Source organism: Fusarium vanettenii (genome assembly GCF_000151355.1).
Source record: "Fusarium vanettenii 77-13-4 chromosome 8 genomic scaffold NECHAsca_17_chr8_1_0, whole genome shotgun sequence".
In the NCBI taxonomy this organism is placed as follows: Eukaryota; Fungi; Ascomycota; class Sordariomycetes; order Hypocreales; family Nectriaceae; genus Fusarium; species Fusarium vanettenii.
In genome coordinates, this window is record NW_003315868.1 from 82,799 (window position 1) to 108,642 (window position 25,844).

Consider the following 25,844-nt stretch of genomic DNA (forward strand, 5'->3'; position numbering starts at 1 on the left):
TGACCCCATCTCGCTTCAACACCAGCTGAACTTCTCCAGGCAAAACAACAAGAACACATCATCACTTCACTTCGGTTCAGAACAAAATGGCGAGACAAATCAAGAACGTGGCTCTTGCGGGCGTAAGTTTGAAACGGTCACTCGGCTTTGCGCCACACCACCGCTAACCAGCCACTTGCAATACTAACTAGCCCAATGGAAACGTCGGATCAAACATCCTGAAAGCCCTCATCGAGGCGAACGTCTTCAACATCACCGTTCTTCTCCGTGAGCAAGCGTCGGCATTTCCCGACGGAATTACGGCCAAGGTGGTCGACTTCACGTCTGTCGACTCCCTAGCCGAGGCGGTCAAGGGCCAGGATGCAGTTATTGATGCAACCGTCGGCCCAAACCCCCGGGTCAGCCTTAACCTCATCGAAGCATCGCTAGCCAGTCAGATCTACCATTTCGTGCCGTCCGAGTTCACATCAGACCCCAATGACGTCAAAACCCGGGCTCTGCCGCTATTTCAGGGCAAACGGACGGTGCACGAATACATACAAAAGCTGGGCCGCGAGGAGAAGATTACTTTTACAATCCTTTCTACGGGAGCCTTCCTTGACTGGAACCTCAACAACGGCTTCATGTTTATTGACCTTGCCAACAAGGAGATCAACCTCATGAACGACGGTGAAATTGTGATTCCGTGGACTCTTCTGCCTGTAGCTGGGAAGGCCACTGTCAATGCACTTCTTCGTACGGACGAGACGGTGAACAAGACATGCTATGTCTATAACATCCAGAAGAGTCAAAAGGAGCTTGCAGAGCTCGCCAAGGAGGCCCTGGGTGACGATGGTTGGCAGACATAGAGGGTTAACATGGAAAAGGTGCTGGAGGAGGCGTTGCAGCAGTGGAGCAATGGCGACCGGAGTATGAAGGTCATCGGAGACTTCATCCGCTACTCGAACTCGACACCTGGCTTCTCGGGACGGTTTGAAAAGTGTGATAATGATGTCCTTGGCGTTAAGACCATGGGCGACGAGCAAGTAAAAGATCTAATTAAGGAGATTGCCCAGCGACTCAAGGGGTAAGAGTAGGCCTGGATTATCATAGGCGAGCTTGTTAGAATAGTTGTGTCTCTTAAAAGATAAGGCCACCTAGCTAAACCTATAGTTACCTTGCTATGTCATATCAATTGAGCAACCTGACCCGGAAGTGACCACTGATCTGGCTAATAAGTAAATGGCCAGATGCTGTACTTGGCTGTCTCCTCGGGCAGAGGCTGTGCCGGAGTATCAAGGAACTCTAGCTTCAGATAAGGAGCCAAGTCGCCGCCGTGTCGCTGGGCATAGGTCCAGCCATTTCCAAGCCACTTCAACTGGCTGACAGGCTTTCCGGACTCATCCTTCATATATTCGTACTCATAATCCTCCCAGCGAGGCGATCGAAACGTCTCAATGGCATGAAGAGCGCTGCCCGGCCACAAACCCGTTATCCGACCTCCCCTACCATTTTCGTTGCGGTACCAGCTACTACAGTCGTCAAGGTAGACCGTCTGAGGGAAATATTTGTCAATGTAGTCCGAGAACTCTTTGACCCGCTCTCGCTTGGCTTCCATTGCCTGGATATTATCCCTTTGCAGTTTGCGGATGCATCGAATGGTGTAATCCAGCTCAGCTTCAAGGATCATGGTCTGGCTCCCAGTGCCAACAAGTGAATTCGGACCCAGTATCATAAAGAAGTTTGGATACCCATCCATTGCAACGCTGAGATAGGTCTCGGGGTATGGCTCGAACCGCATCCCCATATCTACCGAACCGCGGCCAAGGATGGGGAACGGTGGTGCCTTGGCCGTCTTGAAGCCTGTAGCGCAGATCAAGACATCCAGATCCACATGTGTTTGATCCACAAGCTGGAGCCCTGTCGGCGTGACCCGTTCAATCCTTGTGCTGATGACCTGAACGTTGGGCTCCTGCAGAGCTTCTAGATAGCCGACCCCTGGGGTAAGCCTTCGGCACCCGACCGCAAAACTGGGCAGGATCAAATCTGCGAGCTCTGGGGCCTTGCCTAGCCTCTGACGCATATCGGCTTCGACGAGCTTCCTAGTTTCGTGCTGCATCTTAGAGTCGCGGAGAGTCAGGAAATGAACCGCATTGGCATCGCGTTCAACCTGTTTGCGGAATTCGTGGTAGTATTCATCGTCATTGAGAAGTCGCTCTCTCTGTTCTTTCGAGACTACAAAGAAAATATATCAGCCAAACAGCTTTTTTCATGATACACTTTAGCTAATAAGGCAGCAAGGACTAAGAACAGGTAGTGGGCAACATACACTTCGTACTCTCCATACCTAACTTCTCCATCGACTCGATCCCAAATGGGCGGCTGATCCACGTCTTGCTTCTGATAAACGTCTTCACTTGGGCCTGTGGCGCCTTCTGCAAGTGTGGGAGGATCTGAATAGCGCTGCTTCCGGCGCCAATCAAGCCAATCGTCTTGCCAGTCAAATCAACACTACATTATTAGAACAACCATGATGAGCAGAAGCTGGTGATTTACTGACTCTTTGTCCCATGTTGCGGAATGCATCAGCTTTCCTTGAAAGGTTTGCAGCCCCTCGATGTCTGGCCATTGAATGTCGTTCAAGTTGCCTCTAGCACTGATGACGACGTCGGCCTTGTCAACGAAGGTTCGCTGACTAATTGTTTCGCATACTGTGATATGCCTGTGCGAGCTTCTGTCAGTCAAGCTTCTCGGCGATCTCACTACTGGTGGAGGCGTCAATGCCTGGTTGAAGGAAGGTGTCTCACCATTTTCCTTCATCAGCCAGCCACTTGCATCCCAGAACCCGATGATTGCATTTGATGAATCGTTCTGCAGAGTAAGTCTTTGCAATTGACTTGAGATATCCGTGGATCTCTTCTGCGGAAGCGTAAAAGCCGCTCCAATCTCGGTTGGGGTTGTAGGAGTATTGGTACGAGTGTGCTGGGCCTGATCAGCATGGTTGTCCGTGTTGCAAATAGACTAATGAATGTTGTCCACCAGCTACAAGTACTCACCTGGAACATCACAAGCACAACCAGGATACCGATTCTCGTACCAAGTTCCTCCAATATCGGGGTTCTTCTCGTAGATGCTGAGGTCAACATTCTTCAGTCGCTGCGGGATTCTGATAGCAGCATTTATACCCGAAAAACCAGCCCCAATCACGACGACGCGAAGAGGGCGGAAGTTCTCGATCGGCACATCGTCAAGGTCATTGCTGATATGGACATGGCCTCCATTCAGCGAGTCCGTCCGGTGTATCTCAGCTGGGAGCGACGGGATAACAGTCATCGTGAGCAAATAGTCAGCGGAAATCGATAGACGTGAGAAAGTCAAACGGGCGGGTATGGTGAAGATGTACTACATAGTAAAGCAGTCCCAGTGTCTTGCTAAATAGAGTCACCGGAAATCTTTATAGAAGCAACACCACCCTGACTAGCTTGATGTGGTCGTGCATTGCACCTGGCACTCTTCTCGTGTGGTGCCATGGTTGCCCCGACCTGTCAACAACATAGAGCTGAGCAGTGTGGCTGACTCCTGGCCCCGAACGGCTTCCCGACGGGGGGTACCGAGCGCGGGGTGGGCCCGCGGCACGGGTGCAAATACTGGGGGGAATTCACAGTTCCGATTGGCCCTTCGGCATCAAGTGAATCATATCACATCAAATGTCTCCATTTACGGGCTCTTCGAGATCCGGATACTTGATCTGAGAAGCCGTGAGGCCTCTCTCACTGGAGAAAGCCGAGGCTAGATAACGAAAACAAACGCTGTACGCCCAATTTGTGGCCTCTATTATTGAGCGATATCTGCAGCTTTATCTTACTAGCTACCGTTGTGTGAAAGGTCAAAGCCGGCAGTTCTCAGAATTCCTTGAGACTTACAAGTAATAGCTTTCATTTTATTCACAAAATTCTCTTCCTCTATTAAACTCGTAGATCTTTGTCATATTATAGTTCATGGTGTTGGGAGGATGGAGATGATGGAGTAGGGGGAGCTTAACTGCTAAGAAGGAATCGTGTCATGAAGCCAGGAGGGGGGGGGCATAGAATTAGTTAAGGATAAAAGATGTTGCATTGAACTCTATATACACTATCATGTTCTTGTTTGTAGTTGAAGCCCGGCTCTCAATGAAATGACTGAGCCAGAAGACCTGAACTCTATGCACGATGCGGTACTCAACCTTGTTAATGAAAGTCACAGAACCGTAGCGCTCGGGTATTGTGTCTCTACTATGCATCTATCGATACCTCTACCAGGCTGACTTCATCCCCTAACGGCTATTCTAAGGTCTCATAGTTCTCCACCAACAGTTCTTTCCAAGGAGTTGAGACACAACTAATAAGATCCAATGGCTGTGCTGCACTACTACATCTCTTAACTCTGCTTACCGTGGTGTTGGACCTTATCCAGGATCTTCTGCACTCCTTCCGTCCACCTACTTCCACCTGCTACTGGCTCTGATCCTTTCTCTTTGCTGTCAACGCAGGTCCAGCTTTCGGGTTTCGCAGGGTCACCACTGGTATAGTGTATCTTGCGTGGGTAGAGACAGAGTTCCCTCTTGATGAGCGACCCGTCCGATGTTATTTCCGCAGGGAGGGTCTTGGGCGGAATGCCTTCTTCAACCCAAGCAACTAGGGCATTGATCGGGTCGACCGGCACGGGTCCGTTTCCAAAAGCGCAATGCTTCACACCGGGAGCCAAAAAGAGACGGAAGAACTCATCGGCGGCATCAGCGCCCCCAGCCATCTCCTCGACGCGCTCCCGGTACTGCACGATGCTCTTATAAGGAATCAGCTCGTCTAACATGCCGTGCCAAGATAGCAGCTTGTTACCAGCGTCCCGAAGACCAGACAAGTCTGGGTTGTTGGAGCCGAGAAGCCATCCGAATTGCAGTAGAGTTTGCGTGAAAAGCCAGGCGTACTCTCTTTGCCCAACTTGGGTGACATCATAGGCGAGGTCTCGTTGCAGGAATGCCTTGACCCAGCCAGTGGTGACGAAGAAGGGAGCCCCCACGCGCTGGCCAGTAGTAGGCGAAACCTTGGTGGCAGCAAGACCTGAAATCTGGCAGCTGGGTGGGATCCCAAACCACAGATTCTCACCATCTGGTGATGTGGGACCGGCAGTTATCTTAGCCACGATCGCTGCCGTTGCATTGTTGATGATGACCGACGAGTCATCGCATTGGATCGTTCGGCCGACGGCCTGGAACGGGTCAAACTTGCAGTCATCAATGCTCTGTATGATGCCGTCGGCCAGGCCGTCCAGTGCGTCACACTGCTCCAGAGCCAGGTCCATGAAGTAGTCAAGCTCGCAAGCCGAAGGATAGACACCTGCTTCCTTCATGACCACCTGCGGCCACAGGCTGGCCATCTGTAGCTCAGGAAAGTTCAGACCAGGTGCAGCAGCAAGGATGCCGTCGAAATCCTTCGGATATTGCTGGGCCACAGCCATCCCCTGCCTGCCACCGTTGGAACATCCGAGCCAGTAAGAGTGGTGAGGCTTGACTCCGTAGTATGCTTCGGTCACTGCCTTTCCCACGACTCCCATATCGTGGGCCGATCGGCCGGCAAAGTTGTGCAGCAGACCCCAGTTGATCGAGCCGTCCTCCTTGAGTGCCCAGGGCGTGGGATCGACGTCTGAATTAGGTCTTGCCCAGGCGTGACCGCCATCGGTTGAGGCGGCGGCAAACCCTTGCTCGATTGCTTGGCCCAGGCTTGGATTGAAGTTGCCAGATGCCCATCCGCCACCGCCTGTGGCCATGAAGCGTCCATTCCAGCTCGGCTGGGGAGGTAGCCAGACTGAAATGGTGGTAAGGTCCCCCAGGTCTGGGCGAGTGATCTTGACTGTGACGTTGCAAAAGTTCAGTCCTGGGATGTCGTGGTCCAGCACGTAAGGCATCTTAAACTTGGGTACTGTATGGTCTTTTCGCTCGGTTGCTGTGACAGAGAGAACCTTGAGGCCATCGAGCTCTGGCAGTTTGACTGGCGCACATGTGACTGCTTTTGCCTCGCCTGCAGACCCGGTGACGGCCTGCCATAATAGGAACGACGCCAGAATCGGCAACATGACTGTGGCTAGGAAGTCGTTCTGATAGAGAGAGAAGAAGACAGGGTGTAAGTGACCAAACAACGAGGGAAATAACCTTGAGCCGTTAAAGCGAGTATTCCAAAGGGATCTAGACAGCGACGTTCGTACAGCTGATATAGTAGATGAGTGAAGCTGTAGAATTACATTGTTGTCAAGGTTATTCGGCCAACCTGACGCATGGCCAATCATCGCCGCAACTCGAGATCCCCGGTTCCCCCACATCGGATTTGTCTTTCGGTCCCCGCTTCTCCGCTTCCCCGCTTCTTCCTTCGGCTGTCCGCCGGCAGCTAAACCGGACACGCGGCCCATCGTGCTTCAGGCTTCGCAGGGGAGGATACTTCTGCGACTTGAGAGATATTGAGATACTGTATTCTTCGGTCAAGCAATTTCACTTTGAGACCAGGTTTCGATCAAATAATATCACGTCTCAAAAGGTTACAAGCTTGTCTCTCTAGGGCGCGATGGCAAGTTATGAGGGGGCAGGTTTAAAGCGCCAAGGCTTAATGATTCGTTTACCATTACCTCTCTCGTAACATCGTTCTAAGGGATGCGCAATTCCAAAAGTCAGCCGCATGGCGAATTCGAGCACACCCATCATGTTCCTCCAACCGAGATGGTGGTTTATCCCACCTAAGCTTAGTGTCTCATCCTTTATACTGTCTCTTGGACATCTAGTTTGCGCCTATAAAGTATGATTAATATCCCCTCAAGCTGGTCCCACGGGCTCCGCAGTTCAAAAAGACTGAGAATTCTCAGCCGGGAGCCAGATATCTTTCCATCTTGAAGTCCCTTACCTTTGTAACAGCATACATCTATGAAAATGCCGACCAAGGAGATGCTCCAAGGTCTGAGCACCAGTGAGGGTGACGCAACCCACATGGAGCAAACTGTCGAGGATGAAAACATCGCTGTCAGTGCTCCAAAGCAACACATCCGTTCCGACATAGGGGCTTTACTTGTCTTTTCTGTAAGCCCTCAACCCCCTCAAGTTTCTCTCCCAAGACAAGCCTTGACACTTTTCTCAACAGTCGCTTTATTGCATCAATTTCTCTCAGCTGGCCATGATCGTCGGAGCAGGTGCAGTATGTACATGACACTCCTCCCCCTTCTTGTACGGGATCCGGCATACTCACAACATGTCAAGTATGCCCGCGACTTAGCTGCTGTAGTCGGTGGCAGCTCCAACATCACCTGGATGGTCCAGTCAATCACCATCGTCACCAGCGCACTGGGGCCTCCATTTTCTCAGGCGGCAGATTACTGGGGTAGAAAGTGGTTTCTTGTCTTGTCTACTGTCTGCGGGATGATTGGCTGCATCATCATCTCCCGCGCCGCATCCATGGGCATGGCGATTGGAGGAAGTGTCATCTGCGGATTGTCTTACGGCTCTCAGCCTCTCCTGGTTGCCGTGGCGTCTGAGATCGTGCCCCGTCGATACCGTGCCGTTGTGCAATCTGGCCTCGGCATTGCTACTGCAACAGGTGCTATATTTGGCCTCTTGGTTGGATCACGCCTTGTTGTGGAGTACCATGAAGGATTTCGAATCTTCTACTACATCACTGCCGGGATTCTCGCTTTTTCAGCACTCATGTGCGCTCTGCTTTACAACCCCCCTCCCAGACCACTGCAGACACTACCTCAGCGAGAGAAGCTACTCAGGGTATTTCTTCCTTCATATCTCCTTCAACTGTGCGGGCAAGACTAATTTCATGTACACTTAGCTTGATTGGGTTGCTTATGCATTCCTTGCGTCAGGCATTGTTCTCTTTTCCATGGCGCTCACTTGGGCGGACAACCCATGTCTGTCATTCACCAATGTCTTCCAGCTTAAACCCTATTCTAACTCCCATATCGCTGACAGATTCCTGGAGAGATGCTCGTGTCTCTGCCACGTTCGCGATATCATGCGTCTTGCTGCTAAGCCTCGGATTCCACCAGATAAAACTCAAAAAGGACGGTATGATACATCATCGTCTGTTCTCGTCAGTCCACTCAAATATGTCACGATCAGTTGGAGCTTGCCCTTACATTCCAATGCAGCAAGGATCGTAACTTCGCCATTGCCATATGGTGCATGTTTGTTGAAGGGATGGGTAAGTTGGCCAATCCTTGTCTCTCGTCCAAGTTTGCTGACGGCATTTCGCATTAGTCTTTTTGGTAAGCCATGAGGACGCGATTCACCTTGCATTCCACATCATCTCATTTCTTTTGTTAGGTCGTAAACAGTGCTTTTTCTTATCAGGTGTCTGCCTTGTACGAGACGGACCAATTCAAAATCGGACTGAGGTAAACCCCCATAGTAGCAAGCTCTGATACTGGGCGGCTTACATGCGTGCCTCTGCTCCAGTTTCTCCGTCACGTTCTTCGCGGCCATTGTGTCTTCCTTCGGCGTCGCTATCTACTCGTCTTTGATGAAAAGTATCCGAGCTCCATTAGCACTCTCGTTTGTGCTCTACATCCTCTTCGGTGGTAAGCCAGCATTCCAGCTTGTTTTTTTTTGTTGTTTTTTTTTGCTCAGGCATTATTTAACTACATCGCAGTCTTGATGGCAACAGCGAAGCTGTCCAGCAATATTGCTGTTACTTGGTGCTACCCGGTTATATTGGGTATCGGCTTTGCGTTGACCTTGACTACCGTAGTCACGGCAGCTCAGATGAGCGCCCCTCCTGAACTCATGTGAGTCGACCAGATATCGAGATTAGCACCATGCTATTCTAACACGCGTTCATTGGTGCCATTGCCAGCGGCTTGACCTTGTCTTTGCGGTCTCTTGGGGGCTCTGTAGCTCTTGCAATCTGTGAGTCGGCTGCACTTCTCAGGCCTCAGGTCGAGCGGATTTCTAACTCAATATTTCCAATTCTTCCTGGGCAGACAACGCAATCTTCAATTCAGCAATGAAGAAATACCTTGCTCCGTCTATTGCAGGAGCTGTGGTGCCGCTGGGTGTTGATCCAGACGACCTACCTCAACTGATACAGGGTCTCACTACCCAGGACCAGAAGCTTCTAGCGAGTATCCCCGGCATGACTCCACGAATTATGCAAGCGGCTGTTCATGCCCTAAAAGAGGCCTATCTCTCGTCTTTTCGTCGTGTCTGGATTGCACTCGCAGCCATGGCGTTTTGTGCTTTCATCCGTAAGTTGACTCAGAACGTGTGGCCATTTACTGTCAAGTCACTCGCTAATGAACCCTACCTCTCTAGCTGCATGTTTCGCGATCAACCCGAAGAAGGATTTCAGTAAAGACATTGATGCCCCTCTGGACGAGAAAATGGCAGAGGCGACAGTGGCTCAGGTTGAGTGATGCACGAGCTGGAAATCGTCATGGTGGATTATTGTCAGGCCCGAGACTCCATTTCTCCCAGTGATCAATGGGCCAATTTTTTTCCCACCCATAATTTTATAACTTTCACTCTTGATGCCCCTGACCTGCTTGGTAGCGTAAACAGACTTGGCCCCAGGGGTTAGCTGATGAATAGTAGATGAGGGATATGCTTTTTGTAATCGTAGCCAGTTTCCCTCTCAGACAAGGTCAATAGTTTAAGCACAATCAACGATGAACGCCATATGAAGAAAGTTAACCCACTAAGGTAATCTATCTACACCCTCTCGAGGCCTACAATGTGTGACGAGACGTAGAGACGTTTACTGAAACACGAAGAGTATTCTTAGAGCCTGGATTGCCCATTGGCAGTGATCAATTCCCTCCGGAAACCCTTTCAAGCACCTCTTTCCAATTACCACATTCCACGAATAGAGCCATCAGCGACCCGATGGGGGACGCAGGCTGACGCGTCAAAGCTTGTTTGCATGCCCTTCATCCAGGGTAGCGGACAACGGCTCCCTTGCTCACCTCTCACCCTCTTTCGCTCGTTTCCATGGGCCGGAACCGATTTCTTGGAGTACAAAGAGGCTTATGGGGAGCTTCGCAAGAGCGAGTAGGAATACCGCCAAAATGAAGCTAGTCAGAAGTACTTCTCTGCAGTGGTGCCAGGCCCTAGATTCATATCCTTGTTGACTGCCATGCGCAGGGATCTCGTTCCACATTTAACAGAGACTTCTCTTCTCACAAGAACGGGTAGGATAGCTCCCCGAGCTGGTCCAGTCCCCAGCGTGCCGTATACGTTTGAACCGGCGCCCCCACTTCGGCAACACAGGGGCCCATACAGCGAGCCCTCGTCGGCCTCGGAAGTCTGACAATTGTTCCTGCTTTGAGTGGCCAGGGGCGAATTGGGGTCATTGAATTTTAATATTGCCAAAACAGCCAATGTCTAATACTATTTTGCAAGCTGAAATACATATATCACCATCCCTTGAAGTGACACCTCAACCCCAGTTATCTCCCCGCGACACCACATTCTATTCCACCCACTATTGATAGAAGCTCTGACCATGTCATACTCCTACACGGCAGATTTATTGCCGTTTCTGTCCAAGCACTTACCAGCCCAAGTGAAACTAGGGCCTCTGTTTATCCTTCTCATAATCTTGACCTTTGTAACCAAGCAGCTCTTTGCTTCGTGGCAATGGCACAGAAAGTACAAACTACCGAGTAGAGTCCCCGGTCTGCCACTCCTAGGAAATACACTACAAGTCCAGTATCCGGCAGGCATGTGGTTCAAAGGGCTGGCGGAGAAGCATGGTGAAATGTGGGTGCTCACGTCGGGATATTTCAGGCTAGAAGAGAGCTGACTTATCGAGCAGGTTTACTATGCAGCTCGGCAGCAAGACATGGGTCTTTCTGAATTCATCCAGAGTGGTCGAAGACCTGCTGGAAAAGCGCTCTGCCATCTACTCATCACGCCCGCGATTCCCCATGGCACAGGAGCTCATGTCCGGTAACAATCGGTTCCTGCTTATGCCTTACGGCGAACGATGGAGGAAGATCCGAAAGATTATGCATCAGATCCTGAGCACCCGTCAGGCCAACAAGTTTCAGCCCTATCAAGACATCGAGTCACGCAAGTTGCTGCATAACTATCTCCGCAAACCCTAACTGTGGTTCCGTGCCAATCAGCTCTTCGCCAACTCGGTTATTCTCTCTGTCGTCCTAGGGAGGTCTTCTAATCTTGATGATCCTACACTTGTCGAGTTATTCGACTCAGCCCAGACCTTTTTGTGCAACATCGAGCCTGGAACGAACCCAGTTGATCTGTTCCACTGGCTGGCTAGTCTCCCATCGTGGATGCAATGGTGGCGCTCTTATGGCATGTCTGGGTTTGAGAACACAAGAAGGTAGTAGCTCGTCGACTTGTGCCGGCACTGGTACTAACTTGAGGAACCTAGGATTTATCTCCGAGAAGTCAACCTGATCAAGCAAAAGATCGCCGACGGGACAGCGAAACCATGCTTTGCTGTTGACTATTTGCAGGCCAAGGGGGACATCAACACCGACGATGACGAGCAGCTGTTTATTTTCGGCACGCTTATGGAGGCGGGAAGTGACACATCACGTATCGCCATCGGCCAATGCATTGCTTGTGCAGCGATCTATCCCGAGTGGGTTAAAAAAGCCAGGGCAGAGATGGATGCCGTGTGTGGAAACGCCGAGCGACTCACCAGCTTCGAGGATCGTGACAAGATGCCTTACATGACGGCAGCAGCCAAAGAAATTCTCCGCTGGCGACCCTTCATCCAAGGTGGCACACCTCGAGAGCTGATCCAAGACGATGAATATGAGGACTACAAGTTTCCAGCTGGCACTGTCTTCACATGGAACCCGTGGGCGATTGCTCTGAACCCGAAGGAATATGACGATCCTTTAACTTTCAAGCCAGAGCGGTTCCTTAACGATGATCTCAAGAACCCACTCAAGGGTCATTGGTCTTTTGGGGCCGGTGCATAACCTCCAATATCTGCTTCTATGTTCATTGGTTTGACTAACTATTCTTCAGGCCGCCGAGTATGCGCTGGATGGAATGTCGGTGACACAAACGTGTGGATAGCCAGTGCACGCTTGACATACTGCTTCGACTTTGAGCAGGTTCAGGTAAGTTCACATTGACTTCCTCTCCATGATCTTGAAGCACGACCGCCTAACGATAGACCAGGGCCAACCGATTGACACCTTCAACACCACCTGGGAGGTCCACAACCATCCGGCATTCCCCATTGAGATCAAGCCCCGCAGCCCAGAGCATGCTGCCCTCATCGAACGTGCATTCGCGGAGATTGTTGAGGACTGAGTGGCTAGCCAGTGATCCTTGCTCATGCTTGTGTTGGGTAGCGCGCGAAAGGAAAGACTGCTTAGCGTAGACGTACTACCCTCCAGCTTCTAAACAGGGTAGAGTATGACTTATTTACGTTGGCCGCAATGAGCTGAAACACAAACTCCGTACTGTCTGTAACGTGCTCGCCAGAGTAAAGATGTACATGAAAGAGATAACCATGACAAGCCCATCATCTCCTTTAAGCTGACACTTTGAGGAAGAACGAGAAGACTTAATGATGTTATCATGTCAGCTATTCATATATTCTCGCGTATACAAAATCTTCCAAGCTCAACAATATCGAGGCAAGGTTGAATCACAATGTTAGCAGCAGTCCACTCATGATTGAGACATAACATGTTTATTTGAGCCATCACGATCGCAAACACGCCAACTATTCACCTCTTGCATACCTCACGTTCCTGTCTCTGAATACTTCAACAAACTTCTTCTGCGCCAAGTCATCCAACTCTGACAAATCACCCAACGGCTTGATGGGATCCCTGTACACCACGCCCTTTGGCGTTGTTTCGCATACTTGTCCATTAAACCCCCTGTTGGAATCCATGTACTCGTCAAAGGCCTGAATTACAATCTCCATCGGTGTTATATGCTCCTTAGGAAAAGCTTCCAGAAAGGCTCTCGGGGGAAGTGGGGTGTTGACCATCATCGGGCAGATTGCATTGATGGTGATGTTGTGCTGTGCAGCCGGTCTCGCCAGTGACCGTGCCAGGGAGATAACGCCGGCCTTGGCAGCCGCATATTGCGGCATGCCAGCAGAGCCGTAGAGGCCCGCGGCACTGGACGTCATGATGATCTTGCCTCCTGGGTTTGGGTTACGGGATGCATAGTGGGCAAAGAGTTTGATGCCGTAGTAAACGCCAAGAAGGTCGATGTCAAAAGGAGACATGTTGGGCTTTCTCGGCAGAGTGGCTGGGTCGACCGAGTTGAAGATGTCGTCGCGGTCATCGATCCCAGCATTCAGGGCAGCCATATCCAACCTTCCCTTCCACTCAAAGGCTTGGGCAAAGGCGTCTACCTGCTGCTCCCAGGACGACACGTCTGCTTTGAGAAACAATGTTGAGTCGCCATGCTGATGGAATTGGCCAGGCGGCGGTTGAAGATCTATCATGGCAACATGCCATCCTTTGCCTAGGAGATGACGGGATAGTGCCAGTCCGATTCCAGAGCATCCACCAGTGATAAAGGCGACAGGGTTAGACATTTCATGAACAGTGTGGAGGCTTTGATGAAGAAATTGCGGAGGTACGGCGAGTTGCTACAGACAAACCTGTGGTTATTTATGCATTTAATACGCACACAGTGTGGCACTACCCAACCGGAGTGTTGGTTACAAAGAATGCATCCTCGGGCAGAGTGACTTCGGATAAAAGTCCACTTTGTCCCGCGAGACTTTGGCATCCATACAATCAGCCCCGATCTCCCGAACGGTCCCAGCGCTTTCCCGGTTCCACAAGCACATTTTGGACGAGCTTGCTATTCTATTTGGAATGAAAGATGTTGCATACCAGTGTTAAGATCTCTGAGATATTCTAGTTAGTACTGGCCGAATAACCTATTCAATCCTTCATCTTTGCTGTTCTCTAAACACTATCTACCCGGTACAAGATTACAGGTCCATAATTATGCATCCTTGGAGAGAGTGACGTAGGCTAGACCTAGCCGAAGTGGACCACCTCGGCTTGATAGTACCCTGGCCTGCGGGGAATAAAAACACTGAGCTGACGATACAAGGTAGTCTAGGTTTTTTTCTCTAGCCTCGTCAACGTTTGCACGAGCCCTGATGTCGCCAACCTCTAGAGAAGGAGCAAAGGCAGCTGCGGTAGGCCTTTCATTTATGCACAAGGTCCTACAATATAGTGAAAACAGAATGCTCCAAAAAAGCCATTGTGACCAAGGGAGTAAGAGTAGACATGCAAATAATTTGTATTTGTAAGACTACCTTGGTCATGTCTTGCTCAATATCCTTGTCAAGCACCTTCCAGAAGCCACTTTGCGTCGTCAACCATTTGTTGGCGAAACAGGACGGAAGACTTGATCTGCGGCAGATTCCAGAACGCATGTGGCCACCCTGAAAAGACTGTAATTTTCGTTTCCACCCCGAGTCGCTTCAGTTTCTCCTCAAACAGTAGCTCGCCGTCTCTCAATGGGTCGGCACCGCACACGTGGAATGCCATGCGAGGGAGTTGCTGCAGTACCGTATCAGGTAGTAGAAACGGTGACACATAGGGCGAGTCCGGATCTGCCTCCAAGAGTGAATGTAGGTATTCAAGTCGCGCCATTGGCAGCAGAGGCGCGTTGGCGTTCTGCTCAAATGAGGAGAAGGCGTCCTTGACCAAATGGCGCGGGAAACGCGTCCAGTGTATAGGGCTCGGTAAGGAAGCGTTGATGCCTTTGATACGATGCGTAGCCTAGGTGAAGCAAGAAGGTATTAGTCGCGTCACAACACCTTCAATGAGGATAAGGGGGCTTAATGTCATGCAGGAATAATTGATGTCACAGCCTTTTTTTTTTTTTTTTTTTGTTACACTCACCTGCTCTATTTCTCGTACTGCGCTCGCAACGGATAGTGTTCCCCCAGCACTAACACCACCGACAACAACTTTATCTGGGCTGATCCCATACTCCTCCAGTCGATCGAGATTGAGGATCCAGTCGATAGCATCAAAGACGTCGTAGTATTGCGTTGGAAATGTCCATTCAGGTGTATGGCGATAGTCCACGCTTAATACAACACAGTCTAGACTGATAGCGAGCAGACGACAGTGTACATCTTCAGTGTCAAGGCTACCAAAAAGCCATCCGCCTCCGTGAAGGTATATATAAAGGCCTCTGTCGCTGGGCACTGCAGTGGCAGACTTGGGGTCGGGAAAGTAGAGACGGACTGCAATGCTATTGCCGTCCCTGGTAAAGATAGAGAGATCACAAGTTGAAACCCCTTCTGTGAAATTCCGCAATCATAACGAGTTAACAAAAATTCATAGAATGGCAAGACCACAAAAGCACATTGCTCGAAAGAAGCAAAAGTTGGGTTACGGTTCATCTTTTGACCGAGACACGTAGAAACCTCACCAAACATCGGGCTGGGAGCTTACCAATAGGTCCGAGCACTCTATTGAAGAGCTCAGTGCGGGAACGGTTGGCAAACTCTTTGGCAAGCGCCAAATCCTTGGGGACAGTGGGAGATGTAAAGGTTCTAGAGAATTCAACCCATTCAGGATCAAGTTCAGCATGATGCATATAGTCGGCCATACCAGCTTGTAGGTTTGGCCTCGGCAATGTAAAATGAAGAACAAATAGCCGACAAACAGTAGAACGGATTAGAGACAAGGTTACAAAATGCAGAAGACGAAGTCGATAGCCTAGTCAAGTGTCAGGTCTTGGAGGCTTGTCGGGAGCCCTGTCAAGTTGTCACGCCATGAGTCACGGCATTCCGAGGAGCGAGCTCCCCCACCGGGTCGCAGACTCCAACTTCCGGGCTTCGGGGCCGCACATAGCATCGACCTGGCACATACTCGTATTAGATCGCAACCACGTATAACTAAGGTGGTTGGATGAACTAGGTAAATGGTGTGGTCTTCCAAGAGAATAAGCAATTTCTACAAACGAAAGGACATTTGATATCAAACCGTCAAGATGCCGACAACCAACTTCAAGCGCCCTGATACATATGAGTACAAGAACGGACTCCAGTCGTACCATGAGTGAGACTGCAACTGGTTGTCCAAGATCTCCGGCTGACGCAAAATTCAGGACCGAAGCCATCGCAGGTGCACTCCCAATAAGCCAGAATTCTCCCCAAAAGCCTGCCTACGGCCTCTACGCCGAGAAGATCTCCGGCACTGCGTTCACAGTGCCCAGAGTCGACAACCAGCAGACATGGGTCTATCGAATTCTTCCCTCAGCCTCTCACGAGGATTACGAAGACTTTGTTGTTGCCGACAGTTCAGGCCCGGTAACAGCTCATAACTCAGAACTTCACTATTTGCCAAATCAATTCCGCTTCGACCCATTCGACATTGAGGATACAGACTGGATTGGTGGTACGCGACGCGTTGCCGGCTGTGGCGAGCCTCGAACTAAGACTGGCTTCAGCATCAACGCGTTCAGCGCTACAAGAGACATGCCCCCGAAGCAGGCTTATCACTCGGCTGATGGGGACATGCTAGTTGTCCTTCAGAGTGGCGTGCTAGATGTTCAGACTGAGCTGGGCAAGCTACTCGTTCGGCCTAATGAAATCCTCGTCATCCCACGAGGTATTCGGCACCGGGTCACATTGCCAGACGGTCCCGTTCGGGGTTACACGCTTGAATTATATCAGGGGCACTTTAAGCTTCCCGAACTTGGTTTCATGGGCTCCAACGCTCTGGCCAATGCCCGCGACTTCCAGGTTCCCTTGGCCTTTTACGAGGAAGATACCACCTCTGAATGGACCATCGTCTCCAAGTTCAACGAGAAGCTTTACCAACTTCGTCAAGACCACAGCGCGTTTGACATAGTGGCATGGCATGGGTTGTACTATCCCTACAAGTACGATCTTGGGCGCTTTAATGTCATGGGGAGCATCAGTTACGACCACCCGGACCCTAGCATCTATACCGTCTTGACAGCCCCCTCTGACTCTCCCGGGACGTCTGTCTGTGACCTGGCCATCTTTGCGCCCCGTTGGCTTGTGCAAGAGGATACGTTCCGACCGCCGTTCTACCACCGCAACACAATGGCCGAATTTGCGAGTCTTATTCAGGGAGAATATGACGCATCGAAAGACGGCCGAGTCAAACCGGGTTCCGCTACGATCCACAACGTCATGTCTGGACACGGACCCGACAGCGAGACCTTTGAACAGGCCTTTAATGCCGAGCTGAAGCCCGTCAAGGTGGGCACGTCAAGCATGGCGTTCATGTTCGAGACGTCCATGATGATGGGTGTGACTGAGTGGGCCTTGAAGCACAGCAAAAAGCGACAGATGGATTACCAAAAGACCAAGTGGCAGCCGCTAAAGGTGCGGTTCAAGGCGCCTGCTTCGACGTAGGACGCTTGCGTTCAAGTTAAGCAGGTGTGGAAAACATTGAGTCAAGTCTCCAGCTCACGACTCCTTTAATCATGTTCTCCTTCCTATCGTGCCATTCTCTTGTTATAAAGTCTCCTAGCAAGATCTTTAGGCGAGCGTGGGACTATCGTGTAGTTAAATACATTTGTGATACACAATCAATCGGATAGCACATCGAGATAACTTTCGGCACCTTGTAGCAGGGTTAATCATATTTGGTCATCGGCAATATCAAATCCTCCCTACTCTGGTATGCTCTCAGTGCCACTCAACCTGCCTAGGGTCAAGGCAGTCAACATTAAAGCTACCGTAAATATGCTAACACAAGCTACATCAGAAGGTTGCATAAATCAGCAGCGTAATGAATGCTTTCAGCGGCTCGCCCTAGCCGATCCATCAAACGAGTTAGATTGTCCACGAGGCTAGGACACTCCCGCTGGCACGTGGTTCTGTAGGTCTCCCAAAGCAAGCTCGCAATAGTTGCCATGATGGTTGGAGTCTGCGAGATGTGGATCCGTATGGGCTGCATGTCCCCAGTATGACAAGTAATGGCCGCCTTAGCTCCAGACATCAGGAGAAATCGCTGGACTGCGGGGGTATCACCACCATCCATCAATGCTAGGGGCTCGCCTCCCACATGAAGACCCTGCAGCTGCTGTTGACTGGTGGATAGAATCGAGTACACCCATAGAGTCAGGCTTGCATGGTAGACTGCAATGACCGTGGACGCTCGCAGTGTTGGGTTGAGCTCCTGCCGGCCGGCTCTGATGATCTGGCCAGCATGCCAGATTGCTTGGCGAGAGGCACGGGCACTCACCCAGACGTTAAGCAACTGCAGAACGCGACGAGCTTCGGTCTCTCCAGCCTTTCCGGCGAGATATTGCACGTCCTCCAAGGATATGCAAAGGTGCATGAGTTGTTGCTCGTGCAGGATCTGCAAAGATGGTTCCATAGACCCGTTCAATTGTATGTGGATGCTCTTGAAGGCCTCAAGCGCCTCCCGCGTCTCTTGCTGCAGTGATTGTATGATTAGTGCGTTGTTTGCATGCATGGAATCGGGAGCAATGTTGCGAGCATTGACTCGGTCCTTGTATTGCCACACGTGGAGCCATAAGCCTGAGAGAATGGCGAGAGCCGTGCATCTGGCGTCATGGACATCGCCCAGTTGCAAAAGTGGGCTAAAGTTTGCGCAGCAGGACCGCAGTAAGGGCAAAGATGAAAGGTTCTGGTTCTCAAGGGCAAAGTAGGCCGACCGCCAGTCTTCGGCCGAGGAGGCGTCCCATAACGATCTCGCTGCTGGCAGCGGAATTGACATTTCGATGAAGGTGACGAGAGGTGGCGTTAAAAGGGCCAGAGAGAATTGCGTGAAAAGATGCAGCAGATGGATTGCAAGCCTATAAAGAGCCCGAGTAAGTATAGGTGTCTATAAGATGGACGGTTCAATGGAATTAGGCTCACCTTTTCCTGGATTCGTGGTCTACCCACATTCGCCACTTCAAATCGAGCACATCGGAGCTATCATCGGCATGTGGCAAAGGGCCCTTGAAAGAATCTAGTTGAAGGTATCCTGCTCTCCGTGCCATCTAGGCGACTGTTAATCTTTGGCTGATGGTATATCGTGTTGCAGATGTACCAACCGTCATCAAGGAGCTGGAAAAGGCTTCACACATTTCCAACCTCCTGCTATCGCCGCTCCACAAGCCGGCTTCGATAGTGAGGACATAGGACTGTATGGGGGCGATCAAGCGCGTATTCCGGCCGTTACTTGAGAACTTGGCGCCAGTGGTTAGCGTAGCACTTTGATTAGCACAATGAGAACCCAGTTTTTACCATTCGAAGGTTCAGCTCCAGGTGGAGCTCAAGCAAGGCAAGGCCAAGCTTCCAGAACAATGCATGGCCGCAGCGGAATGCCCCCGAGATGACAAGGCCAATCACGAGTTGTGGACAGGCAAGGTTGGGATCAAATGTAGCCTGATGTATCCAGGAGTCTGGCTCTTCGCCGCGCCGCTGGAGATCCCTTGACAGTAAGTAGTCCAGAGTAGCCGCGGACGGGAAAGTTGAGAGGACGCGCTCATAATTAGCTTCGCCGGCAACAGACAACAACGCACTAAGAAGTCGATGCCTGGTGGATGAAAGGATTCGGGGGCACACGTAGGTCTGAGGGTTCTGTGCGGTAGTTTCAGAAACCAGATCGTCGAGGCATGGTATGAGTTCTGTTGTCTGGCTTCGCCAATGCTCCCCCTCTCTTGGTGTCCAGGACCATAGAGATTGCTTGAAGTCGATCTCGGCGCCGGATAAGGTACCATATCCTCGCAGGCTGGCAGGCCTCGGGCTATGTAGGGCCTCTTGCCTGAATGGCGCAGGTAGCTGCCACGGATTCTCACTAGGAAAATCATGGTCCATGGAGGAGAGTGTATCCCATCCACTGAAGTTGAGGATATCCTTGAGCGCCGGGTCCATGGAACCTGCGGAATCTGACTCCATGTCGTTGTTGGCCCCGCCAGGCTGTATTATCTCCTTGAGAAAATCCGCAAAAATATCAGCATCATCCGTGAGAAGTTCTTTATAATCGTTTCATGTTAGCGTATAGTAAGCACACGGAGTATCAGGCTCTGAATGCGTACCTGTGTCGAAGGACGTCGGACTGAAAATTTGCCTGGTCGTATCTGAGTGGGAAACCGAGTGTGCTTGTGAAGCTGGGAGGTCAACTTGATTTGCGCAAGAGGTATCAGACGCATCCACAAAGGCTTCCTCCGAAGGCATTCCTATGGATTCTTCTCTTTCAGCCGAGGGACATGCAGGTTCCTCTTGTTCTGACGGATCTGGGCTCGCCTCCATGCGCGGGGCAGTCGTTTTTGATGTGGAACCACTAGAAACCGTTGAGGGCCGTGGTCGTTTTGCATATATGCACTTGAGACCCTTATCACGACAGCGCTGGCAAGGGTCAGTACCCTGGCAGCGAAGCTTTGAGTCTGCGCAGGAAGTGCAGGCTCTCACCACGCGGGTCCGCTTCTTGGTTGGTCCCGCGCGGTGGCCCGGATTAGGTTCGGTGTGGATGACGACGTGTCGTTTGAGGATATCTCTGAATCCATTGTCAATGGCTGTGCGGAACGCAGCTGATAATGGTAGTAGGAAGCAGGCGAAAGCGCAGGGCGGGATGAGACAATCCAGTAATTCATCTAAATTGGGGAGGAGACTTACGGCCTTGCGAATCTTTTGTTACAATTGGGGCACACATAAGGTTTCTGTTGCCCGTCTATGGGGCTGGTGTCAGCTGCCTCTGTAATGAATGCTAAACAGCGGGCGGTATGCGACAAAGCGCACGAGACAAGCGATAAGGGGGGTTCTCACGGGAACGAAAGTGGCGCGCAAGATGGTCGACTCGAGAATAGCTGCTCTTGCAGATGTCGCATACAAAGGGTTTGGGGAAGCGAGAATTGATGTCCTGGAGCTGTCGGCCCGGCTGGTCTGGTTCTGCCACATCTTTAGCGACCATGACATTGTTGTCGTCCGAAATTGGAAGCGGGGGCGAGTGTGACATGATGCCGCGGCGAGAGGCGAACAATGAGAGCCTGCTGTCGACTTGGGTTACCGTGACTGCTGATTCAAGGAGTGGGAAGAGATGCAAACAGATTATGTAGAGTGGAAGAAGGTTTATGGATCAATCGGTCGAAAGACAAGGAGATGGGGCAGTAGACGGACGGCGAGAGGCCGACCCGAGAAAAACAAGAGCCGAAGAGCGACCCGGACCGCTAAGGAGTGCGGGGTACAGTAGCGTCGAGGGGAGCTCGGAGCTAAACACCAATGTTATAGAATCACGTCTTGTGTATATTAGATATACTAACTCCCTAGATCAAGTCGTGAATATTGCCCATAGCAACTTGAGCTCAGTCACCAAAAAAAAAAGAAGAAAAAAAAAAAACGGTCGGTAGAGGCAAGCCTCCAACATATGGCCACCACCCCAAGAGAACAGCCGAGTGGTCCATGGCAGCCCTGGTTGCGGTAAATCTCCACTTTCCGGCTGTTTGGTCGAAAGAATGAGTGGTGATATCTCAAAGTTGCCGTCCGCAACTCAGAGTAGTTCTAACACGCCGTCCTTGCCCTCCCGGAACTGTACTGAGAAGTACTCAGGGTCATAAAACATGACTCTCGCCCTGCGGGTCGTCTTGTCATAGCTCATGAGCCAAGAGAATGTGTCGTGGTGGTAATGCTCCAATTTATACGACTGTTCGGGTATCCCGTTCACAGTCATAAAAGGTCCTTTCGGGGCCAGCCTCTCCTTGACGATTGGTAATTTCGATGAAAAAGTTCTCCAACCTGTGCCAATACCATCCCTTATACCATGACAGTGGGCGTGGGCGAGTCCCTGGGATCCTATCATCATCCACTTGCTCTCCAGTCTAGTCGAATTTGTTGAGAGCCTTCTCGTGGAACTCCTTGGTGAGCTGGACATGATCATTTGGGTTTGGGACTTCTGGGAGTGCCTCAAGCAGCATTTGACCAATGAAATCAGCTGTGTCGGTTGGGGGCATAGAGCTCTGCAAGGCCACAACTAAGGATTAGAGCTCTGGGGCAAGGAGAACCACAGAAGTAGACCCAGGCATGAGCCCGTGATGGCACAAGACAAGTTTTGATGGGCCACCCTTTCTCGATACAGGCCCATCCCCAATAACCGGGTTGGCTGAGATACAACCCAGTTGGCCAGGCAGCTGGGCGCGAGCCCAGCCAAGCGCATAGCCCTTCTCACGCAGAAACGAAGCAAGAAGAGTCGAGTGGTGAGAAGATATCATCCGACAGTTTTCCAGCGGTACTCCTGCTAAGGAATCTGTACTGTCATCGAACTGGTTCATGACCGCCTTCATGAAAACTTTGTAGAAGACCAACAAGTCCTCGATAGATGACTTGATACCACCTGCCGCCTTCATCATAGAAGAAGCCCTGTGAGATGGAACAACTGATCACAGCCAAAATAGAGGAAGCTGACGAGGTACAAATCTTTAATTGGCGAGTGAGTGTTTTCGTCCCAGACAGTCTTTCATAGACCCCCTGAAATGACCAAATGCCTTTTCGCTGAGTAGAGTTCGGGAAGATTGCCACACTCGAAATCCCATCATTGACACGAATGATCCCACAGACCCATTGTCTCCGGCTTTGTTCGTGCATCTAGGTCAGTAGGCCTTATTCGCGCTGATGTAACGCGTGGCTCACGTGGTACATCTTTAGATCAATCTCCAAGTGGTGTCCTCCAACGTGTTTGCCTTGCAAACGGCGACAAGGCGCAGAACATCTTACAAGGTTGAGTTCGAGTTATCAAGTATGCTGACTTTCTTTCTTCAAGATATCCCACTGACATCTTTGCTAGCGCATTTGCTAGCGCATGGCTGCAATTCTCCTCCGTCGAGGACTAGCCTCTTGCTTTATGTGGTGGCTCGAACATGACATACGATGACCCCTTGGTGTCGACCTGATACGCAAAGATTACATTGGCAGCCCTGGTAGAGCTTGAAACCGACGCACGCACAATAAAGAATGCCGTGCATGTTCTCAAGCTCTATATTGGTGACAAGATGGAAGCCCTGATTTTGTTGTCGGGTTTAAAGCAGGTCTTGGAACTGGCTACTGGGAGTATGGGGGGACAAAGCTGAGGAGGAGGTACATGGGTTGTGTCGGAAGGGTGAGGAGTTTTGAGAAAATAGCTGAAGGCGACCAGGAGTTATCAGGATGTCATCTCTGAACGGCATTTCTTTGTCTTGGATAGGCCCGGGCGACATTCAACTGGTTTTCCTGTCTATCGCTGGCTTGTTGATCTGATTGATCTATCATCGCGCCCGAAGAATCTCCAAGATGAAAGCCGGCTATGAAGCTGCGGAATTGAAGAAGGACAAGTCGCTGCTGTACCAAGCCTCTATAACTCCCAACCCCTGCACCCTCGCGCAAAGGAATAATTGCAAGATAGTGATATCCCTGCTGACAATACATTCCAGCTTCCCTCTCATTCGCCGAGTCATGTGTGACGGCTGACCCGCATGGTGCTCAGAGTCATGACATCAACGACTCTAGAATCGACCTAAACAACGCCCTAACTGATTCAAACTACTGTACTTCGTGTTCAGATTGTATCAACTGACTATCTGAATCTTTTTCATCGTCTGACCGTTTATATCTTGCCTCCTTTGCCGCGTTGAAGCGTAAATCATCGAGCGTCATTCCAGAGACCCCTCATCGCACAGACGCAAGACACAACGAGAATGCCCACCACTCAAGCGATGAAATCGCTCAATACTGGACCAGCTCCCGAGCCAGAAGCAGCGAGAAATGCCTCAAACTATCCCTTCCTTCATGGCCTTGATGGCCTGACACTTTACGAAAAGAAATGCGTTCTGGTCAACCGCGAGATTGATGCCCAGGGCATGGGACGATACCAGTGGTACATATGGGGTCTCTGTGGCTTTGGGTACATGCTTGACTTGCTCTGGGCTCAAGCCTTTGGCCTAGTGCTCAGCCCTTTGCAGCAAGAGCTGGGATTTGGTAACGATGAGTCGGGCAACATTTCAACCAGCTTCAACGCTGGACTGACCGCCGGGGCCTTTGTCTGGGGCCTTTTAGCAGACATTATTGGTACGCCTCCCGGTCTGCAAAAGGACTCAGACTGACTGTTCCACCAACCGAGTAGGCCGCCGTTGGGCTTTCAACCTAACCTGCCTCATCTCATCAGTTTTCGGGCTATGTTTGGGTGCATCCAACAGCTACAACACCTTTCTCGTCTTGACCGCATTTGTTGGCGTCGGTGTCGGCGGCAATATTCCTATTGACACTACAATCACGCTCGAATTCATCCCTCAGGTTGGTAGCCAGGCTCAGTGCGTCGAAAGTATTAACGTTTCTAGAATAAACGATTCCTGCTGGCGTGCCTATCCATCTTTCAACCTATTGGCGTCGTGATCTGCAGCGCCATAGCGTTTGGTTTCATTCCAGTTTACTCATGCTCTCCCAACTTTTCAGAGGCTGAGCCACTCCCCTCATGCAATGACAACGTAACGCAGACACCATGCTGTTCACGTGCTGATAATATGGGATGGCGATATCTCCTATTCACCCTCGGAGCAATCACGCTGTCTATCTTCATTTTGCGGTTCTTTATCTTCAAGTTCCGAGAGACACCAAAGTATCTCATTTACCGAGGACGCGATGACGAAGCGCTGCAGACACTTCAACACATGGCCAAGACAAACGGGAAACAGTGCAGCCTTACGGTCGAGATGTTTGAGTCTCTAGAATCCGAGCAGAGTTCCCTTGACAGCAGCTCTAGTGCGAGCCCTGCTCTAGGTGGAACAAGTCGGCACATCGAGTGGAGAGAGAAGACCAAGTCTGAGCTGTCCCGATACAAGATGTTATTTGACGGCTTCCAAATGACTCGCCTCACGATCTTGACTTGGTTGACATACATAATGGATTTCTGGGGCTTCACAGTGGCTGGTAAGTTGCCATGTCCCATTTCGAACACCACTAACCCAGACAGGTTTTTACCTGCCACGCATCTTGGCTCTCAAGAATGGCTCCGAGTCTGTCAGTCTATCTTCAACCTATGCGGCGTACATATACACATATGCTCCAGGAATCGTCGGTGTACTTTTAGGTGCCATGATGTATCGTATTCCTGCCTTTGGGCGAAAATGGACCATGGTATTGTCTGCCGCCTTGATGGGCACATCGATCCTCCTCTTCTCTACTGTGGACACGAGGGCTAAAAACGAAGGACTTTTTGCCATGGAATATTTCTTCCAGTCCATGTTTAATGCTGTTTTGTACGGTTGGACCCCTGAGGCATTTCCAGCACCTGTTCGCGGTACAGCCTGTGGCCTTGCGGGGTTCTGGGGCCGACTGTTTGGTATCGTCAGTCCCCTCATTGCTCAGCATCTTTACGGTCAATCAACTGGATCAGGAGGCGAAGGAGACATCAACAGTGTCTTGTACCTGGCTGGAGGTGTCATGCTGGGTTGTGTTATTAGCACGGCACTGTTGCCAACAGAGCTGATGGAAACAAAGGATGAGCGTTCTTAGATCGTTGGAGCATTTTGACTTTATGAAGCATATGCTGCGGTTCGCGCCGTTATATACGAATGGCTAGTATAGTGGGGGATAGTCTTTCATCTTTTTCTGTAATCTTTCTACAGTGTCATTTCTACTAGGATGCTTATTTCTCTTTCAATCTTCATGACGCTGACTTGATTATTATGTCCTCTATTATCGCTACTTACGTTTCCGGCTTAGCATCCTTACCCCTGAATGCGCCCTGGCGCATGGTTTCAGCATCACGGACCTTAAGCTCCTGGAATATGCCGGGGCTAGTTCATTCCGGAACGTAATGACTCAAATACAGGCCGGTACCTAGTGTTCTAAGGAATGGTGGCGCCTCTGGCCTGCCTCTCTGTTTTATCGTTGGTCTTTCTTCATGAG

General features: G+C 50.7%; 10 protein-coding genes across 10 annotated transcripts; 5 read left to right on the forward strand and 5 right to left on the reverse strand.

Moving 5' to 3' along the window:
* Positions 1-86: 86 nt before the first annotated feature.
* On the forward strand, positions 87-848 carry NECHADRAFT_83260 (uncharacterized protein; the record flags this gene model as incomplete). Its single annotated transcript, XM_003046808.1, has 2 exons — positions 87-122; positions 192-848. 2 exons carry the CDS (start codon positions 87-89, stop codon positions 846-848), a joined length of 693 nt encoding a protein of 230 aa, XP_003046854.1.
* Positions 849-1,210: 362 nt separating this feature from the next.
* On the reverse strand, positions 1,211-3,312 carry NECHADRAFT_45940 (uncharacterized protein; the record flags this gene model as incomplete). The annotated part of the gene is made up of 5 exons (XM_003046983.1): positions 1,211-2,214; positions 2,309-2,490; positions 2,540-2,701; positions 2,787-2,961; positions 3,036-3,312. 5 exons carry the CDS (start codon positions 3,310-3,312, stop codon positions 1,211-1,213), a joined length of 1,800 nt encoding a protein of 599 aa, XP_003047029.1.
* A 1,191-nt stretch (positions 3,313-4,503) lies between these two features.
* NECHADRAFT_21494 (uncharacterized protein) lies at positions 4,504-5,892 on the reverse strand (the record flags this gene model as incomplete). The annotated part of the gene is made up of 1 exon (XM_003046984.1): positions 4,504-5,892. A coding segment is annotated over one exon (1,389 nt), but the record flags the coding sequence as incomplete, so codon positions are not given.
* Positions 5,893-7,136: 1,244 nt separating this feature from the next.
* NECHADRAFT_46417 (uncharacterized protein) lies at positions 7,137-9,411 on the forward strand (the record flags this gene model as incomplete). The annotated part of the gene is made up of 10 exons (XM_003046809.1): positions 7,137-7,190; positions 7,253-7,609; positions 7,751-7,768; positions 7,830-7,908; positions 7,970-8,108; positions 8,456-8,577; positions 8,649-8,784; positions 8,853-8,905; positions 8,980-9,243; positions 9,311-9,411. Coding segments are annotated over 10 exons (1,323 nt in total), but the record flags the coding sequence as incomplete, so codon positions are not given.
* Positions 9,412-10,499: 1,088 nt separating this feature from the next.
* NECHADRAFT_83264 (uncharacterized protein) lies at positions 10,500-12,292 on the forward strand (the record flags this gene model as incomplete). Its single annotated transcript, XM_003046810.1, has 6 exons — positions 10,500-10,756; positions 10,812-11,026; positions 11,162-11,342; positions 11,394-11,923; positions 12,002-12,096; positions 12,158-12,292. The coding sequence occupies 6 exons, from the start codon at positions 10,500-10,502 to the stop codon at positions 12,290-12,292; spliced, it is 1,413 nt and encodes a 470-aa protein (XP_003046856.1).
* Positions 12,293-12,902: 610 nt separating this feature from the next.
* On the reverse strand, positions 12,903-13,538 carry NECHADRAFT_28119 (uncharacterized protein; the record flags this gene model as incomplete). The annotated part of the gene is made up of 1 exon (XM_003046985.1): positions 12,903-13,538. A coding segment is annotated over one exon (636 nt), but the record flags the coding sequence as incomplete, so codon positions are not given.
* A 769-nt stretch (positions 13,539-14,307) lies between these two features.
* On the reverse strand, positions 14,308-15,589 carry NECHADRAFT_83266 (uncharacterized protein; the record flags this gene model as incomplete). Its single annotated transcript, XM_003046986.1, has 3 exons — positions 14,308-14,748; positions 14,872-15,278; positions 15,433-15,589. The coding sequence occupies 3 exons, from the start codon at positions 15,587-15,589 to the stop codon at positions 14,308-14,310; spliced, it is 1,005 nt and encodes a 334-aa protein (XP_003047032.1).
* Positions 15,590-15,973: 384 nt separating this feature from the next.
* NECHADRAFT_46144 (uncharacterized protein) lies at positions 15,974-17,369 on the forward strand (the record flags this gene model as incomplete). Its single annotated transcript, XM_003046811.1, has 2 exons — positions 15,974-16,041; positions 16,091-17,369. The coding sequence occupies 2 exons, from the start codon at positions 15,974-15,976 to the stop codon at positions 17,367-17,369; spliced, it is 1,347 nt and encodes a 448-aa protein (XP_003046857.1).
* Positions 17,370-17,715: 346 nt separating this feature from the next.
* Positions 17,716-20,928, reverse strand: NECHADRAFT_83268 (uncharacterized protein; the record flags this gene model as incomplete). Its single annotated transcript, XM_003046987.1, has 7 exons — positions 17,716-18,781; positions 18,846-18,970; positions 19,025-19,159; positions 19,218-19,948; positions 20,012-20,503; positions 20,589-20,643; positions 20,803-20,928. The coding sequence occupies 7 exons, from the start codon at positions 20,926-20,928 to the stop codon at positions 17,716-17,718; spliced, it is 2,730 nt and encodes a 909-aa protein (XP_003047033.1).
* A 2,725-nt stretch (positions 20,929-23,653) lies between these two features.
* On the forward strand, positions 23,654-25,448 carry NECHADRAFT_46366 (uncharacterized protein; the record flags this gene model as incomplete). Its single annotated transcript, XM_003046812.1, has 4 exons — positions 23,654-24,005; positions 24,058-24,230; positions 24,275-24,863; positions 24,907-25,448. The coding sequence occupies 4 exons, from the start codon at positions 23,654-23,656 to the stop codon at positions 25,446-25,448; spliced, it is 1,656 nt and encodes a 551-aa protein (XP_003046858.1).
* Positions 25,449-25,844: the final 396 nt, after the last annotated feature.